The 18,518-nt window shown below is 39.8% G+C and overlaps 1 protein-coding gene across 2 annotated transcripts in view; it reads left to right on the top strand.

The window, feature by feature from the left end:
• Kctd16 (potassium channel tetramerization domain containing 16) overlaps nucleotides 1–14,080 on the top strand; it is a 277,058-nt gene extending 262,978 nt beyond the window's left edge. For both annotated transcript variants that reach the window (XM_087896082.1, XM_087896081.1), the window contains exon 3: nucleotides 627–14,080. In XM_087896082.1, the coding sequence (XP_087752208.1) occupies nucleotides 627–1,078 (452 nt within the window). In that variant the 3' untranslated portion in view covers nucleotides 1,079–14,080. The remainder of the gene's footprint in view (nucleotides 1–626) is intronic.
• The last annotated feature ends 4,438 nt before the right edge of the window (nucleotides 14,081–18,518 follow it).

Genomic DNA, 18,518 nt, shown 5'->3' with positions numbered 1-18,518 from the left:
TGTTATGCTCTCTGGGTCTTAGTGTTTCCAACGTGTGTAACTGTTAAGTGGAGCTCTTGTGCTCCTAGGATGATGGAAACCCAATGAGATGCTGGGGCTGGCCAGAGCCCTCTTCACTGGCCGATGCATTTCCCTTTATATGGATAGCCTCTTACTGGATCCTGATGGCAACAGGTGAAGCTTTAGCTGAGGGTTCAATGCTACCCATGGTAAAATTGGCACACGTTTTCTGAGATTACTGTATGCCACCTCCTCCATTCTGCTTGTCTCATCTAAGCCACCCCTAAGACTGCAGCTACTAAGAAAATTATTATCTTGGGGTTACAGCTGGTAGAACTGAAGCCTTAAAAATTTGGATCTGTCAGGTACCGGGACTGATAAATACCTGGATATTTCTACCTAGGGCTCTTGAGTGCAGTGTTGGTGCGCTTCAGCATGATCCCATATTATAGTGAATTCACAGTCTTCTATTAGTAATGGATGTCCCTTTGATGACTTAGTTTCTGGATGCTGCTATTGTATTGTATTGTGTTGATACCTGTATTCTCTCTGAGCACTAATGTGTTCGTTTTCTGAGTCACCCTGAGTTGCCGGCACTCATTTGTGGATCTGTGTTTCCCTTCCAGGTGAGCCTTCCAGGTGGTCCTCCTCTCATTGTGATTGCTGCTGCAAGAATGGCAAGGGAGACAAAGGGGAGAGCGGCACCTCCTGCAATGACCTCTCCACTTCCAGCTGCGACAGCCAGTCAGAGGCCAGCTCTCCCCAGGAGACGGTGATCTGCGGTCCTGTAACGCGCCAGAGCAACATCCAGACCCTGGACAGGCCAATTAAGAAGGGCCCCGTGCAGCTGATCCAGCAGTCGGAGATGAGGCGGAAAAGTGACCTGCTCAGGACTCTGACGTCAGGCTCCCGGGAGTCGAACATAAGCAGCAAAAAGAAAGCTGCGAAGGAAAAGCTCTCCATCGAAGAGGAGCTGGAGAAGTGCATCCAGGATTTCCTGAAGATAAAAATTCCAGATCGCTTCCCTGAGAGAAAACATCCTTGGCAGTCTGAACTTTTACGGAAGTATCATCTATAGGGGAGGGCTGGGGGTAGTTGCCACTTTGAAATAAACCTCCCCAAAGGAGCACGTACGTTAAAGGAAAAATATCAACTAACGATCCACATTTGTTAGAACACAACAGTCCATTGATATACTACTGCCTACTTTAACTAGCTCACCTTAATGTGTAAATCCACAGGGTAGATTCCTTTTCAGATGTGGAACCAGAAGGGAGCTCCTGTGTTGTCCTTTGTCTTGTATTAACTTGATCCCATGTGCTGGGAATCTTCCCTACAGTGAAAGCTGTATCTGAGTAGCTCACAGGCTTTGGGGCTCATCCATCCCAAACCAGATTTTTATGTTTGTTTCCCTCTCATATTCTGCCTCCTTCCTTTGGCCAAGGATGGCGAAAGAGTCAAGATTTTTATTATTTTTTTCTTCGCTTTTGTTTATGGGGTGAAGGGAGAATGGTGGATTCGTGTGATTTTTTTTTTTTCGCTTAGATCTCTACGTGCCAGTTTCTATTGACTCTGTATGCATGAGCACCTGTGCACCACAAGCACAATCTATGTCTGTATATACGCACAATGGATGCACACGACCCAGGGCCTGGACAGCCAAGGACTGACATCCTGCTTCCAGCTGCCCCCACAAGAGCATTCAGACAAAGGAGCCTCTGCCTCTTCATTAACACCCTCCCGGGCAGATTTTCCAGCCTCCCTTCGCAACACTTTCTAACGCTGAATAGCCCCCTCCCAATCATCAATAAATTCTCTTTCTTATTTTGAAATACATACCCTCTGGCTCCCTCGCACTGCTGTGCACTTTCTCTACATTAGGAGACAGTGGGATGAGCTAGTGGAACACCGTGTGTGTTTAACTAACAAGCAGATAGTCACGTCCACAAACATAGCTTTGAGATGCCCTGCACTCAGCCTTCTCCGTTCTTATTTGACGATCCCCATTCTCCACCTGACTCGGAGTTCTGACTTGCCCACATATTATTGATGAGGCCTTTTGTTCAGGCAAGTTCTTTGCATTCCTACGAGTTGTGAAGCTAGGAACAACACCTAGTAATTGAAGATGCATCCAGCCTTCTGTTTGCTTGCTTTAGAGGATTTGTACCCCCACATGCTTCTTAATTTCTCATACGAACTTTAAACTACCCCTGTACATTGTTGCTTGCTTGTAGACAGGCTTGGTTGCCTTTGGAATCCTGGGGTCTGGCTGTAGCCATACTATGGTTTAGTTGTACCATTTCTGTAAAGTCTGTAATGACCCACGTGGGTGGCTGGAACACAAAAGTTATGAATTTGATTTTTTAAGCTTTTTTAAAAAATATATTCCTGACCTGTATAGATACAGTGCAAAAGAAATTGTTAACAATGTCTACCCACATGCCTCTTGTCTTCTATTAATCTTCTAATAGTTCTTTTGTTCACTTGTGCTAAATGAATGTCCAAAGACAACCTTTAGTTTTCAGCATTCATCACTCATCTTAGTGGTAACTGAAAAATGATTTGTCACTATAATGTGCCAAGCATTCCGAATTTTTTGGTGTGTGTGTGTGTGTGTGTGTGTGTGTGTGTGTGCTCGTGCACGTGCATGCACACGGGTGTGTAGTTAGCACAAGTAATAAAGACAACCAGACAGTGTCTATGGGAGAAAAAACATCTAACGACCAGTTTCTTTGTTTTTAAGGAAACTTTTAGTTAGGTACATTTATTATTTGAACATTTCCTCATTGATTTATTGATGTCTGTTGGTATATGGTTGCTTTTCTGAATTTTTTTGTAATTCTTGACTACACAGGTGGGTAATAGGATAAGGCCATGTTTTCTTGTCCTGATGCTTCAGATAAAGTTTAAAATTTAATTTGAGTGAAAAAGAAAGTTTCCTTGGGGTGCTGAATTGCCAGAAAAAATTATCATTTATGAAAGTATTCTTCTGTGTATTAATATTTTATCAGATAGTTGATAGATAGCTTTGTGTGTGAACCCTACTAATGCATCTTCATTCTCTCTCTGTCTCTTGGTGGTAAATCAAAAAGACCACCATAGTAACTATGGAAGATACTGGGAAGCATTATGGGTCTTAATGGGTCAGAAGAATCTGGATGTGAATGGCTGACTAGATGACCATTGACTCACTGAAAGGACTGTCAGAGAATCTGAGATTTGAATAAACTGGTCAAAGTCCATTTCCTTAAATTTCAGCACTAATCATAATGGTATCATGAAAGAGAGGCACTCAAGAACTGAGCTGGCCATCAACCCACAGATACTGCTACAGTCTTCAGATAAGAAATGAAATGCTTTACCCACAGTCTTAGAGCAACTGCAGGCTATGCTATTAAGGCATTTTTTTTTCTTTATGGGTACTGTTTGTATCCACAGTGAATAAGCTTTGTAATAAAGATCTGTTGAAAACCAACAACATATCACTTTCATTTGGGGCTATCTGTAATGTGACACCTGCCCCATGGTAAAATGTTTAAACAGAAAAGACGAAAAAGCCTGACATCCACTTGTGAGGGTATGGACATGTTCATAAATTCAGCCCCAGTCAGTAGCAGACTTTGAGGAGTCACCAAGAACATATAGTCTTAGGTTCCCTTTGGCGAGGAGATGTTCAGTGTGCCCTTTGCAGTCTTCAGCACACTGGAAATGATCTCTGGCTAAGTGAGCCGCGAGATTAAGCACTCTGCTATCCCCGGCTTCAGAGCCCTCAATACAGTTATGGACAGAGCAATGTGTGGAAAGTTCAGTTCTTGAATGTGGATTCTGATGGGAGCTGTACATTGTTGCTATCAAGAAATGAATATTACTGGATGGTCAAATGAATGCTACTTGACATGTATAGAGATATAGTTTGGGCTGCCTTCTCTGAAATCCTATAAGGCTAAATCCAAATAATTTGGGGAGATCATTTCCTAAATTGGCATGAGTCTCCTGAAGTCAGGGACATATTTATAAACTCCTCCTACCTACTATTAAGAAGGGATTAAGAAGGGAATAATATCCAAATAGTAGAGGGAAAGGAAAACAGAAATGTTACATAATTTATAGTGGCCTCTTTTTTTTTTTTTTAGTTTTTTTTTTCTTTAGTTTTTTTGAGACGGGGTTTCTCTGTAGCTTTGGAGCCTGTCCTGGAACTAGCTCTTGTAGACCAGGTTGGCCTCAAACTCACAGAGATCCACCTGCCTCTGCCTCCTGAGTGCTGAGATTAAAGGCGTAGGTCACCACCACATGTTCAGAAATGTTCAGAAATATTCAGAAATGCAGTGATGTATAGTTATGAGTGATCTTTTGAAGTGGCTTCCAAACTATGCTGTGATGTATCCCTTTGTACATAAACACAGCTTCCCCTGCTGGAATGCTGAGTTTCTAGAAGGGAGGAGGGGAGCACTGATAAACATGCCCCATTGTGAAATGCCTATTCCAGCTGACTCATTTTGGAGCAACGCTTGATTAAAACAGGGACCACATGGAACTTTCCATGCATCCGTTGGCCTTGTTTGATTCAGAAGCATCTTCTCCCACAGATGGCAGGTGTCTGTTTATTATTCACTATCTTAGCCACCCCTGCTTATGATTTGGGGCTATGTTTTCTTCTCCAGACTCTCGAACCGTCTGAATATCTTTTTCCCCCTAAACATAGCATTCTTCTAAGAGGGAAAGAAATGGCAGATACAACATTTTGAAAAATTGCTCCAGTACAGTTCCTACAAAGGAAGTCAAATTTTGACTCTTAACTTTTTATCCTTTTTGCTGCCAATCTTCCAATTTGGTGTAGAGTAGAGTAGACTAACCCAGAAGAACTGAGTCTTGGTGTTTCTGCCACTGGGTACACTGTCACACAATTTGAGTCATGTTGGCCTTATGTTTGGTCTTTGCTAGAATTAATAAGACATTTTCTGTTAACTTATAGGATGAATTCTTTGTCATCTCTACTTGACATAACAATTTTCCAAGGAAAAATGAAGGGAATTATTTCCCCCCTGGTGACTCTGTGGCAGATAAATGTTTTTGCCAATTTGCATGCTGAGTTATAGGTTTTAGCATGGGCCATTTCTCTCTTTAATGTCTTGGTACTGTTGGCATCTTGCGGTCTTGATGGCCCACTGTTCCAATTTATTTATTTTCTTTTAGAGTGTCAAAAGAACACACTAGAGAAAGAATCAGAGTGAACAGTGTGTATTTGGGATTACAATGGAGTTTGATGTCAATGGTAAGGGACTATATAATGATGGATATCTGCGAAGAAATTAGAAGAAATGAAACATGATGGATTGAGTTTGATTTATATTGCCTTCATCATTCTAGCTCGAGAAAAAAATGATTATTGTGCCCTATCCTGTGGCAAAAAGAGTCTTCAACTTTAATAACCACAGCTTTGTGATGTATTTGCTTTGAAATTTTTTTTCTTCTTGTTTTGCTAAGGATATTGGAGAGGGGATTTTCCCTGAGTGACCACCATTGCTTTTTTTTTTTTTTTTTTTTTTTTTTTTTTGTAGCTCAGTAATCATTACACATTAAAACCCATTATGGCCCTTTCTGAAGGAGATTCCCTTATGTGGACTTCAGAGTCAGCCTCATAAATCTTGAAGCAGGACCAGGGAAGATGAATTTTGACCTAGTATGTTTAATAATTTTGATGGTCCAAGGGCCCCCCTTTAAGAACTTGCTATTGAGGAACTAAGGCAAAATCAACATGTAATTCAAAGTATGTGCCATTCACTGTCACAGAAAAAAAGCGTGTTTTAGGACTAGGCCACTAGTATTTTTCCAAAATCTATTTATCATTTCATCTGCCTTTCAACCAAAGTCTTCCCATAGTTCTGTGTTTGTGCCTTTTCCTTGAGTTGGAAAGCCACTGCCATTACAGCTTTATCTCTTGGTAAGTGGGCCTCCACTCCTCAGTCAGAAAGTCTGTATTATTATAGCTTTAACCCGGGTGGATGGGGATCCTCTCTAAGAAAAGTGTATTTTAATAATACCCAATAGCAAATGAAATTAATGACTATTTTGGGTCACTTTTTTCATTTTATTACTCAGTTTGGATCAAGGGAGCCAGAAAATAACTCATAATTTAATAATTATGCTGCCTCAAAGATGGTTCCATTGGTGAAATATATAGATAATACCAAAGCAATGTGGAATAATCAGTGAATTCAATTGCTTTATCAATACAATCCTAAACCACTGAATCGCTTGCTTTGTCCAGTTTAACTTAAGCAAGATATGAGGCTCGTGGATAATGGAGATGTTGAACCATAACATTAACCAAAAATGTAAAACAAAACCTTGTATATAAGAATAAGCACATGAGAAAGGACAGAAGGAATTAAAAACGGTGATAATCCAACTGTAAGAACACAAAAGAAATGAAGTGCTAAAAATTTTTCTAGACATTCTCCCAGAAAAGATGGTTAAACCGTAATCTCTCTCTCCCCGTCTCTGTCTGTCTCTGTCTCTCATAGACACATACACCACAAAGGTTGGAAGGTTACAGTGACTCACCAAGCTGACCCTAGCACATAACAGAAGAATAATTGGATAGATGACAAGTACCCTTATAGCACAAGAAACAGAATAATTAACTTGTCATGAGCGTTGATGAACAATTAAATAAATACAAAAGGAAGTGAGGACCAGCTAATGAAACAGATGAACTTGAACAGCTAAGATTATTTGTCAATATAAACATACACACACATACAAAATAGTTCCATATGTTTCAGTCTGTTGCTTTCCCTGTTGTGTACCCCAAGTGCGAAGATGCCTTTATTGCCCCGACTTCCTAACTACTTAAAACAACAAATTTCTGTTGTTTGTGAACAAATTTTAAGTCCTGGAAATTCAGCCATGCTTTATTTAGGGAAATATTTTTTAAAATTTAAAGAAGGACATGTTCCCTGACCCAGCAATTATCACGTGGCTCTGGAGGACAGTAGGGGCAATTTTCCCATTAATCAGCCTTGTAAAAGCACTTAGGGCCAACTAGGGATTTAGTGAGTCTGAACTTCTGTGATCTGCTCTATCTTGTTTAGGTTATTCTTAGAATGAACCCCTAGATATTACCTGGATTTGCACACACACACCAAAAAAAAAAAAAAAAAAAAAAAACCAACCAACCAACCAAACAAACAAACAAAAAAACAACAAAACTTTAGGTTCTCTCTCTCTCTCTCTATTTTTTTTTTTTGTTGATGTTGGCTCTAACCATCACTAATTGAAGCAGAACCAGAAAACTGATATATTACAAAGTAACAAAGAGTTATTGCACAATTGCCTCTGTGTGTACATGGTGTGGGTGTGCACACACATATGACTTGCTTTTACATTCATGTTAAAGCAATGTCTATTGATCATTTGAGTACATAGAAAAAGTCTTTGGTTAAGAAATTTAATTTATATTTAAAATTTTGAACAATAGATTACCATTTAGAATACTGACTAATTGATATTGGTCCCCTGATATTATTTTTTATTGTTGTTGTTGTTTTTATTTTGTCAAGACTAGGTTTCTCTGTAGCTTTGGTACCTGTCCTGGAACTAGCTCTTGTAGACCAGGCTGGCCTCAAACTCACAAAGATCTGCCTGCCTCTGCCTCCAAAGTACTGTAAAGGCATGTACCACCACCGCCCAGCTAGATCCCTGATAATATTAAAACAATACACATGTCTAGGGTCGGGGGAGGTCAAACTCCCTGTCACCATGTGTAAAGTCAATGTAATCTTACATAAAAATAAACAAACGAGTAGGAAAGGAACAGAATGTAGTGTCAGGAGTTGAACCCAGAAACTAGGGAAGGGAAGCAAGAGCCCTAGCACTTAACTACAACTGAAACTCAGAAGAATGCACTTGGCGGAAACTAAATTAGAATTCATGTTGGTCATTAACAGTTTTTCTCAATTGTGACCACGGGTCAGTAGTTTATCTTTTTCTGTGAAAACAGACATTTTTAGAAATTCTTTTGGTTTGCACAGACTGTGTGCATTTAAGGCATTTCCTGTCAACTAGGGATGATTCTGTGGCCCAGCAGTCTTTGGCAATACCTGCAGATGTTTTTGGCTATCATGAGGGAGGGGTGCTGCTGAAATCCAGTGAGTAGAGACGAAGGGTACCAACAAGACTCCTCCAGTGCCAAAGAAAGACCCCCACAGTGAAGACTGTCCAATCAAATATCTTAATACTGCCTAAGACAAGAAACTTAACTAAGGAATGCTTTACATTTATTTTTCTTTCCTTTTTGTTTTTTCCCCAATATAATATCTCTATTGATTATTTGGGATTTCTACACAGTGCACTCCGATCACATTCACTTCCCATTCCTCCCAAATCCTTGCACCCAGTCCCCCCCAAAAAAGAAAAAAATAAGTAAAGAATTACCCTAAATCCTATTCATGTCATCCACTCATTGGAGCATGGTCAAACTCCCAGTGGCCAGTACCTTAAAGATAACTGAGTCCTTTCCCTCCCACTGCTAGAAGCCACGGCTTCCTTTCTGCACCATGTCTAGCAAAAAACTTCCTCGTCAATGCACAAGCTAGTACAGCACAACAATCACCAAGTTAAATGTATATGCATTTTATATAAGATGCCTGGTGCAGCCATCCCTTTCTCTAGATGTGAGTACTGAGATTTGGAAGAAGGAATATGCCATCCTTTGGGAGGGCATGAAAGGGAATTAGCAGTCTGGGTCTTAGGCAGTCAGGTGATTTCTAGATGAGTCTTTTTGTTTTCCTCACCCAATTACACTTCACCAGCGTTACCAATCATGTCATCAGCTGCCTGTATTAGTTCTGAAGCACTTTGGAGCCTTTTGGGTTTTGCATGACCCTGTTGGAATGCTTTCTAAGTGATCAACAGTAGACTACAAGGTCTCAGACATGAAATAACGAAGGGGGGGATAGTTCTCACAGTGGACCAAAGATTTCATCGTTTCAACTGTTCATTGTACACTTTATGTCTTTGGGTTGAATGTCCACTCATTGAAGAGGGCACTTGGATCTTGAAAAAATATGTTTCACTGTTTCATAGATTTGTACAGGACTGGCTCTCACTCCCTGTCTTCATAGACGTGACAAGCCTCAGAAGCCCTGGGTGCTGAGCCTTATCCAACAGGTTCATGTAAACTCTCTGAGGAAACTTTTGTGGCCTTAAACAATTTGATATCTATTTTAAATTTATTAGACCAGCATGAAAGTGATAGAGTAAAGATCTGATCACTATAGCCCCATCTTACAAAAGGGAAACTAAAGACTGGAGAGTTTAGATCAATCAGTCATATGTTTGTTTGTATGTGTATGCACTCATCAAATATTGGTGGGGTGCATGCCATGAAATCATCACTGCAATGAACAACATAAACTACTAGGAAATCCAATTTTGAATGAAGAACTTGAATTGAATTCATTTCACACAAACATATAATTTCTGTATGTTTTCTGTGTTTATCCTATATGTATATATTAGATCATCACACTAGAATTATGTGTTAAAGAACAAGTTTTTAAATAATGTATATTAAGGACTTGTCATTTCACACCAGAAACTCTACTTGGTATTGAATATACCTTATTTTACTAAATTCTTTAATAATCTAGCAGTGCATCCCCTCTCACTGCCGTTTGCCTTACAGATAAGCTCAGTGAAGCTCAATTGGAAAATACAGCACACAGTCTCATACAACAGTAGTAGAAACACATTTTCTCTTGGGCTTCTTGTATTCCAAAGGCTGTGGACTTAATCATCTCATAAATAACTGCTTCTCCTTTTTATTTTGAACTTTTATCTGTTTCTCCTTTTCTTTTACTGTCAGTAAAAAGTAGTCAGTATGATTTCTGCCCAGCACCCATTCTAAAAGAAATGAGATATTTTAAACCACATCTGCTATTGGACATGGATTTTGAGAGGAGACAAGGAAAAGGTAAATTTGGAAGATAGTTCTCTGTTCTCTCTGCCACAGATTTTACCTTGCACTGTGAACTCTATGAGGGGCAGTCGTAGGGCACAACTGATGGCACCCTGTCCGGTCCTAAGAGATCCTTGCCCTAGGCTGGGTTCTGCACAGGGATTACCCAAGACTGCTTGCCATGCTGTGTACAGGGCACCAGGGAAAGAGACATACAACAGGTGGGTGATTGGGCATATGTGTTATACAGACATGTGTCTTTGTACCCTTCTGCTTCCTCATTTTGACTTTTAAGCAAATATTAGGTTCTTTTTTATTTAAGTCAGATCAAAATACAAATACATTGGCTTCCCACATCCCACAATGTTTCCTGATGGCTTTTCTAAGCTGGGGTAGAGGATAAGGCAAAAAAAATGCAAGACTGTGCGTAAGGAGCATGGGTATCTGGGTGTTTTGTGTGTTGGTGTATAAACTGCATGTATATATGTATGTATGTGTGTACATCTATCTAGATGTATATATATAAATAGATATATATCTATACATATGTATACACATAAACACATAACTTGAAACTTTGAAAATTTGAGTTTAGGAAACTAATTATTACAATTTATATTGGTTTCCTAGATAGTCTATTGTAGTTCTGGTTTTCAGAATTCTCATCTACTATGAATGTATATATTTATTAATGATGCAGAGACTATGTTACAAAGACCTAGATTTATCTCTATGGATGAAAGAAACAAAAAATTGTATTTAAAGAAATGCCGAGCCATTGGTTTAAATTTCAAACTATGTGTTTTAAATTTGCTCATGACAAGAACGAAAAACAAAAGGAGAGAAACAAAATGCCACCACATTCAAGTGGTGACTTCTAAGAAGAAGAAAAAGAAATAGCACAAACCCACTGGCTATTCCCAGTGCGATTTCACTGGCCTGTTGATTAAATTGCTCTCTCATAGTCCATGGGAATCTATGCGGCCTGCACAATTATGAGTTAAACTGTTTATCAGCCTGATTATTTTGAAGTTACAGCAATCAGTCTGAAATATGCATATTGTAAATAGGTGCCAAGTCTCCAGGGCACATTGAGCACACCAAACCCTCTCCAGTCTCCTGCCAATCACTCTTTCAGACTGTTTACACAAGTACCAAAAAGGTGCTCAGAAAAGGAGGCCCAGAGTCAAATGAAAGGAAGCATGTCTTACTTGTTTGGATATCCGATAGACAGAAGAGATAAATGTCTAAATTTACAGCAGAAAGGGGGGCTACATGCTCAGTCAGAGTCAAGCGCTTTGGAGATTGCGGGAGAGTGTGAGAGGTGTTTGAAGTTAACCTATGCAAGCTTCCCCGGTGCTTCATGGGATCAGTTTGTAAGCACATAAGCCTGACCCTTCAAAGATAGTCTGTTTTCCAAGCCAGGGCTCAGCTGATAGAGCAAGATCCCTCCTCCCGGGGACCTGTGCGGAGTGTCCACGGAACCAGACACCCAGGCGCACCAGTGGGCAAATTTTCTCCATAAGCCCTCTACTTTTTGCTTTTTAATTAATTGTTCTAATGAGGTTCGCAATAATTTTTTGTTCCCAGCAGTTTGGAACAGATGAGAAGTTTTACACTTTCCTGTGTTTGAGTTTCCTTTCAATTTTCTTCTGTTTGTCCATTATTAATTTTTTTTTAAAAAGAAACTGGATCAAGAGAACTTTTTTTTCCCCAAAAAAACATGCTCTGCCTGTTTTAGATTATGGCTTGGCAATTAGTTTTTAAAAGCATGCAGGCTGGGGAAGTGGGAGTATCAACATTGCTCATTACTGTCTCTCGGTATAAAACACTGGGTTAAGGATTTATTGAAATGGTATCCTATCCAAAACGTTCAGAGACACCATCTTAGGAGAGCTTCGTTTAAACTTCCCTGAAATTGGTTAATGGGATCAGCTTCCAGTTTCTCTCTTCAGGCTGGCAATAGTGTTCAGCTAAATCCATAAAGAACAACTCTTTGTGATACTGGAAGTTAAAAAAAAAAATTAGGTCCTCATTCCCCACATCTTTCATAACAAGCAGAGCACTACATAGAACCCAATTAGCAGAACAATTTCTTTATATTAAATGTAATTGCTTAGGTAGTATCCACATTAGCCCTGACCCTTCCCGACTATGGGGCTGTACTGAACAAGCTACCTGAAGAGCTCCAGACACATTCAGCAGGGACTCTCATATTTCTCTTTCCTTTTGTCTTGGGCCCTTTGAGTGTGATGTCACTCCACACATGGAAGCATCTGGATTTTGCTGGAAGGAACCCTGAGTGGTGATTGACAGGGACCTCGCTCATGTTGCTTTTCCGCTGACCCCATTCTGGCACTTGGTGATGGAACAGTTTGTTGCACATTGCTATATACTAAGTGACACCCATTTGAAATTACCTCTTCGCTTTTCCAGTGCAGTTTGCTTGTACATATGTGTACCGTCAACTTGTTTACAGGTTCTTTTGTGTGTAATTGTGATAGCGGATTTAGCTCAAGCCCTAAAGGAATCTGTTTACTGAATGGTGTTAAAAAATGAATGTGCTTATTACAGTATACACATCATTAATTATGGACTCACACGAATGCATGTCTATATGTCATCGATTTCCATCGGCTCAGATATTTAACAAGAGTCTGCAGTCTGTGAATAGCAAAAATACATAAACTGCCGTGACTGGTAACTTAGTAACTGTTTTAACTTGCTTTGTAGCACTGTAGATCTTAGCCTGCTGTATTTCTTTCTTATATATTTGATTTTTGAGAGAAACATGGTTTTAAAAAAAAAAGAAAGAATACCAATGTCCCAGTAGAATTGCACAGCATTTGGGCAATCACTAGTCAACTCAGAAGGCAAACACCTATGGATGGGACAATAGCCCGAGCAATTCATTGGTGTATTCATACATATGTCTATGTATGTAAGATCTGAAATGCTAATGGCTACCATCCATCCTCACTGCCAATGGAAACAAACTTTCTTCTTTGGAATCACTGATGGATATGGGAAAGAATAATTTTCTATTAACTGCTTTCATATTTTGTTTCATTCTTATAGTATGGTAGATGATACAGGTGCAGTATCAGTATTGTAAAATTGTGTAGCAAAAACTACAAAGTAATTCTGTGGATATATTTTAAAAGGCAGAACAGAAACTATATTTCAGATTCTTGTGTGAATATAACTACAAAACTAGTTAACTATTTTTATGTGTTTCCATAATGAATCCATTTCATATACATTGTAATCTAGCACCAATCATAATAAATCATTTGGTAACATTTAGTTGTTATATTTATATATATTTTAAGTACATATAAGAGATCAATGATTCAACATTATTTCATGCTAACTCAGCATTTTACATAAAAGAAAATTAATGTTAGAATTGGTTTATTTCTAGTTTGATATGGCAGGTTGCCAAATAGGGTACAAGAAGGAGGAGATTGATTATTTATTTAATATAGAAATTTAATATATTTAATATTAAATTGTTATCAGGACAGTGAATGGAAGCTCTGCCTCTGTCTCATGTTGATTGGATGGTTTTGCAATAATTATTTATGAAATATCATTAGGCCCTGGTTTTTTCATTTGTACATGTAAAACAACAGATAATAAGATTCGGGTGAAAATTAAATCAGACAGTCCAAAGAGATAATTTATCAGTGTCTGACATGTCAAATAGATAAAATAATGACTCATACAGCCTCATTCCTACCACTCTGAAAATGCCAATTTTAAAATGGGGCTTGGCTTCAGCACTCTACATGTCTGAATATATTTATCTCCTGTTAGTAACTAATGATATTGCCTATTATCCATTATGATTCTCAATCAAAAAGGGAAATTATAGAAGAAAAGTACTTCTTCAGATAGGAATTTTAAAAATAACTTGGTCTTTTGCTGGGGTTCAGTGCATCAAGCAGAACCCTTCTTCCAAAAAGCACACACTCAAAAATGGAAAGAATTGGATGGTGTATAGTTTGATAAATAGGATATCTTTCATGCATCCCACTTTGTAATTTCAAAGTCTTCTTCATAATATTTAATGTAATCTCTATGAACTTTTCAGTAAAGAATATTTTCAAACTTGTTGACCCAGAGTCTCCAACACTTTGCTTATGAAAGCTGTTATTATTGACCCATTCCTGGTCAAGTATAAGAAGAGAAAACCCAAGACTCCAAGGGGGGAAGTTCTGTTTCAGGTGCGGAAGACCTGGGTTTGGAACCCCACCTATGGCCTCAGACTAAGACTTCTTTACACAGCTCTCATGTGAATGACTGTTGACAATTATGGGCTTATTCTGACACTATAGCATCCCCCCCCCCCGCCATTGCATGAACCTAGTGTCAAGCAGCAGAAAGGAAGGACTCCGAGGCACATCCATAGATGCAGTCACCACGTGGGGTGGGATGCAAGCTCTGTCAGGCTCTGGTTTGTTTCCATATGTTGACTTTTCAGTTGTCTCTATTAAAGCAGAAATCCTCCACCACGCTGACCTCAGAGGACCCAGGGGACTAAGAGCTCACACAGACAAAAGGAATAGGGACTTTCTATATACATTAGTGGGTGGAAAGCTATAGGGCTTCTTGGGAAAAACTCACCCTGTGCTGAGAAGGTGGGAAGTCCAAGAAATCTGAAACCCCAGAGACTGGCTAAAGTAACTATATTTCTTTAGATTCAGTCCCATGAAAGGCTCTCACCCATGCCTACTACTCCAGGAGGATAGGTGAAGAAAAATTAGTATCAAGAGGAAAAGTTAGTCGCATACTTTCCGACTACAGCATCAAAGGATAAACAGCCGCCAGGATTTCGCTGCCCTTGTTCTTCTGACACAGAATCTAGCTGCTTCACAAAGGCTTCGGGGACTCTGGGCTGGAGTGGTAGGAACTCTTCATTTTGTTCGAGAAGTGGTGGGTTGGGCAGGTGGCAAGTGGTGCACACCAGGGAAAACATTCTCCCCAGTGATGTTTGGGGAGCTTTGGGTGGAGTATTTCTTCCTTCACGTCAGCCCTTTAGCTGTAAGCCAGGGTCTGCACACAGCCCCTGTCCAGAAACTCATCCCTCTGCCAAATTGAGTTCAACAGGACTTGATCAGAGGATCGTAACTATGGAACGGGGGCCGAGAAATAGCCCAAATCACCACCTTCACAGAGAACACTTCTCCTCCCCTCTAATTTAGGTTCAAAGGCAGTGTTTCTTTCCATGTCTATATAACACTCAGAGCTCCCATCAATCCTGGCTCCAATGGCAGCTGCCACGGAAAGAGGTCATGGTGGGTGTTTTTCCCAACAGGAGGCTAGCAAAAGTTCCTCTCCAGACAAGACAACTTCAGACTTAAATAAGCCATCCTCATCTTGCGAGTTCATAAAATTATAGTATGTCAGCAAAGGCCAAGTAGGGAGTGCTGTCGAAATGCTTAGAATGGCAGAGAGCTCCCCTGGATCCACTGAGGGTTCTTAGCAACCATGTGAGGAGAGTACCCAAGCCAATGTCTGGCATGAAACTCAGCCTTCCCCTTGATTTTCTCTTTCCTCCGGCCATCTTGATATGCCGTTTTTAAAGCTGGTTATGAAATGCTGCTACTCTGTAACCAGGTCTGAGCTCACGTAGACAAATGAGCTCTACATGTCTGTGATGGATAATATGAAGCTGTTAAATTTGGTGTCTCTGGGACCTAAAGTCACATAGCTGCATGACACAGTTTTTTTCCTTTCTCTTTCATATGCTCCCCTTCACTCATTCTTCCTTCCATTCTTTCTTATCGCTTTTATTGTAAACTGGTTTTTAGAAAGGTTACGCTGTGGAGTAAAGGATGGTCCTCAACTCAAGGTCCTTTTGTCTCAGTTCCCCAAGTTCTGGGATTACATGTGTGCACCACCATGTCAAGCTAAATTAAGCTTTTCTTCTCTTCATTCTCCTGGAGTCTCCACCTCCATCTGTAGAGTTCTGCTTCCCTCCTTTCAGTCTATTTGATTTTTCTGCATATGGGGATAGACAGATAGATATAGATAGATAAAGAGATAGATAGATAGATAGATGATAGATAGATAGATAGATAGATAGATAGATAGATAGACAGACAGACAGATGGGTTGATAGATAGATGACAAAGACAGAGAAAGAGAGAAGATAGAGAGACATACACAGAGACAGAAGCATTGAGAGAACACTATACTGTAGTGTGTTATCTGCCACTGCTGCACACAGTCTCTCTTGGCTTCCATATCAGCTCTACCACAAGCACTTGGAGCTCTAAACCTATGTACAATTTGAGGCTTTTCCCACCCCTCTTCTCCACAAGTCTTCACCTAAAATGTGCCTGGTCTCCTGTTAGAGGTAAAGCAAAAGCTTTGTTTTCCCCACAGACTCACCATCTCAAACTGCCTTTGTCTGAGGCCCCCCTGACATGAAAGGAAGGACAGACAGGAAGTGGATCAGGTGATGGTGGAATTTCTACATTTTTCTAGAGTGTGTTTCTCCAAAGCCACTGTAAATGGAGGAGCTGTCCTGATTCTCCATGCCCTTCAGTCTGTTCTCTGCTAGTAGCCACACTCATGTAGCTTGGTCAACTATTTTCCACACTCCCCTGAGATTTTCCTGGGTAAGCTCCTCCATCTCCTGTTCTGCAAGTCCACAGGGAGTTTCCACCTTGCCTTTAGTGTGAACAGAAGGTAACATATTGGCAAGCCTGGGGAGATAGGAATCTCAGCCAGAAGTTAGAAGGAGCAAAGCTGGAACTAAGGTTGTGCTCTATCTGTTTGCATGTAGGAAGAGTGGCCCTCGATGGCTAAAGATAACAAACTTTAGGAGGTTTTTAAAAGAAGGTAAATGTCATGTTCTCTCTACACCTAGAATGAACAAATATGACTGAGTGTGAGGAGGAACTGAGACACATTAATACCAAACAGATCTGCATACGGGAGGTGTTCATTTATCCATAGAGTGCACGAATGCTGGGGCAATTACTTGCACCTAGCCTTTAAAGAGCTGGCTACCAGTGGGATTTTTCGCTCTGCCTGGGTGTACGCTAACAGTAGGATGACTTCTACAATGTTTCCTTGCACTTTAACATTTTCAGTGAGAAGTTTTCTTCATCCAGTGTTTCTAAAGGCTGAAGCAAAAGTTGGAGGCTTGAAAATAATCCCATCCTGTGTCCCTATCACAGGACTCATCTTGGGCCTGGCTAGCGAGCATGTGTCTGCAAATTGGCAGGGCAAATCGGCATGCACAGTGCTTCCAGGAAATGGTGGAATTTTAGCAGAACACGAGTTAGCAAAAATAAATATAAAGTGTATTTTGGTGTACTTTTTCATTAATAAATATATGTTAACCAAGACATGACATTTAAGAAGTGTTTTATTTGAGAGGAGAAAATGATTATTCCGTCATGACATGTGGATAATAGACATGGTCATCTTAATCCCAAGATATGAAAATAAACAAGTAAAAAGCAACCCCAAATCCACACGATCTTGATTGACAGAAACCCGAAATTGTTTGGCCAGCATAAGAGCAGAGGGGGAGGAGTTTCAACAGGTGCAATACTCTGAAAATGTAGAAATATTAAAACAAAGAAAATGGCAAAATAGCAAAAAGGCAAATAACTCTTCTCCATTAGAACATGACTTCAGGAATTTCCCTGGACAACCTTCATTGACATAGCTTCATAAACTTTCCTTCTTTTGGGTCATTTCCTCCCTCTGAACCTATTGGGATTCCCACTGCACTCATTATCATTGTGAATTTCTGAGAAGCCCCAGAGAGATAAAAAAAATGGGCAAGAGGGCTAAGGGAGAGCAGCTTCTGGCTTTGTATTTCAAGACAAACCTTGTGGGTTAATTACATCAAGTTATAAACTCTCAGGACCAACCCTTCCTGCCCCGACAGGAACATTATTCTGTAACTGTGTTGAAGTGAATAGTGAAAACCTCAAATGTAAAACACTGGTTGGGGAGGAAGGGGTACACAAGAAGCTGCAACAACAACCACAACAAAAACCAATACAAACAAAAAACCCTTGGCTGGAGAGATGGCAAGGTTGGGCGTGTTTCCTATTCTTGCTGAGGAAAGAAGTTAAGTTCCCAGCACCCACACCAGGCAGCTCACAGCCACTTGCAAGTCCAGGGCCAGGGAATCTGGCGCCTCTTCTGGTGCTCACTTACACTTACACTCACTTGCACATACTCCTCAGCATACATGAATATATACAAAAGTCAAAATAAAAGATATTAGAAAAAAATCATACCTTGGCATTAGATACATTGCTTTTCTCAATATAAAAATCTAGCAGTTAAATTTGAGAAAAATAAGGCAAGAATTATAACAATCAGATTTCTCCATAGTTGGGATTTCATCCTATATCTTCCATTTTCTCTACATTTCTATTCATACAGGTAAAATGTTTATTTTCATTACAAAAATTAACTATAATAAACACAAATCAGTGTCAAGTATTATGATCTATTAATATATTCACACATATGTATGTAATAATGTATTGATTATACATTAATGGTAATATAAATGATT

The sequence above is a fragment of the Myodes glareolus genome, chromosome 13, assembly GCF_982192425.1.
Source record: "Myodes glareolus chromosome 13, mMyoGla1.1, whole genome shotgun sequence".
Classification (NCBI taxonomy): domain Eukaryota; kingdom Metazoa; phylum Chordata; class Mammalia; order Rodentia; family Cricetidae; genus Myodes; species Myodes glareolus.
The sequence above is the reverse complement of the archived record's forward strand: the minus strand, read 5'-3'. Positions and strand labels throughout refer to the sequence as shown.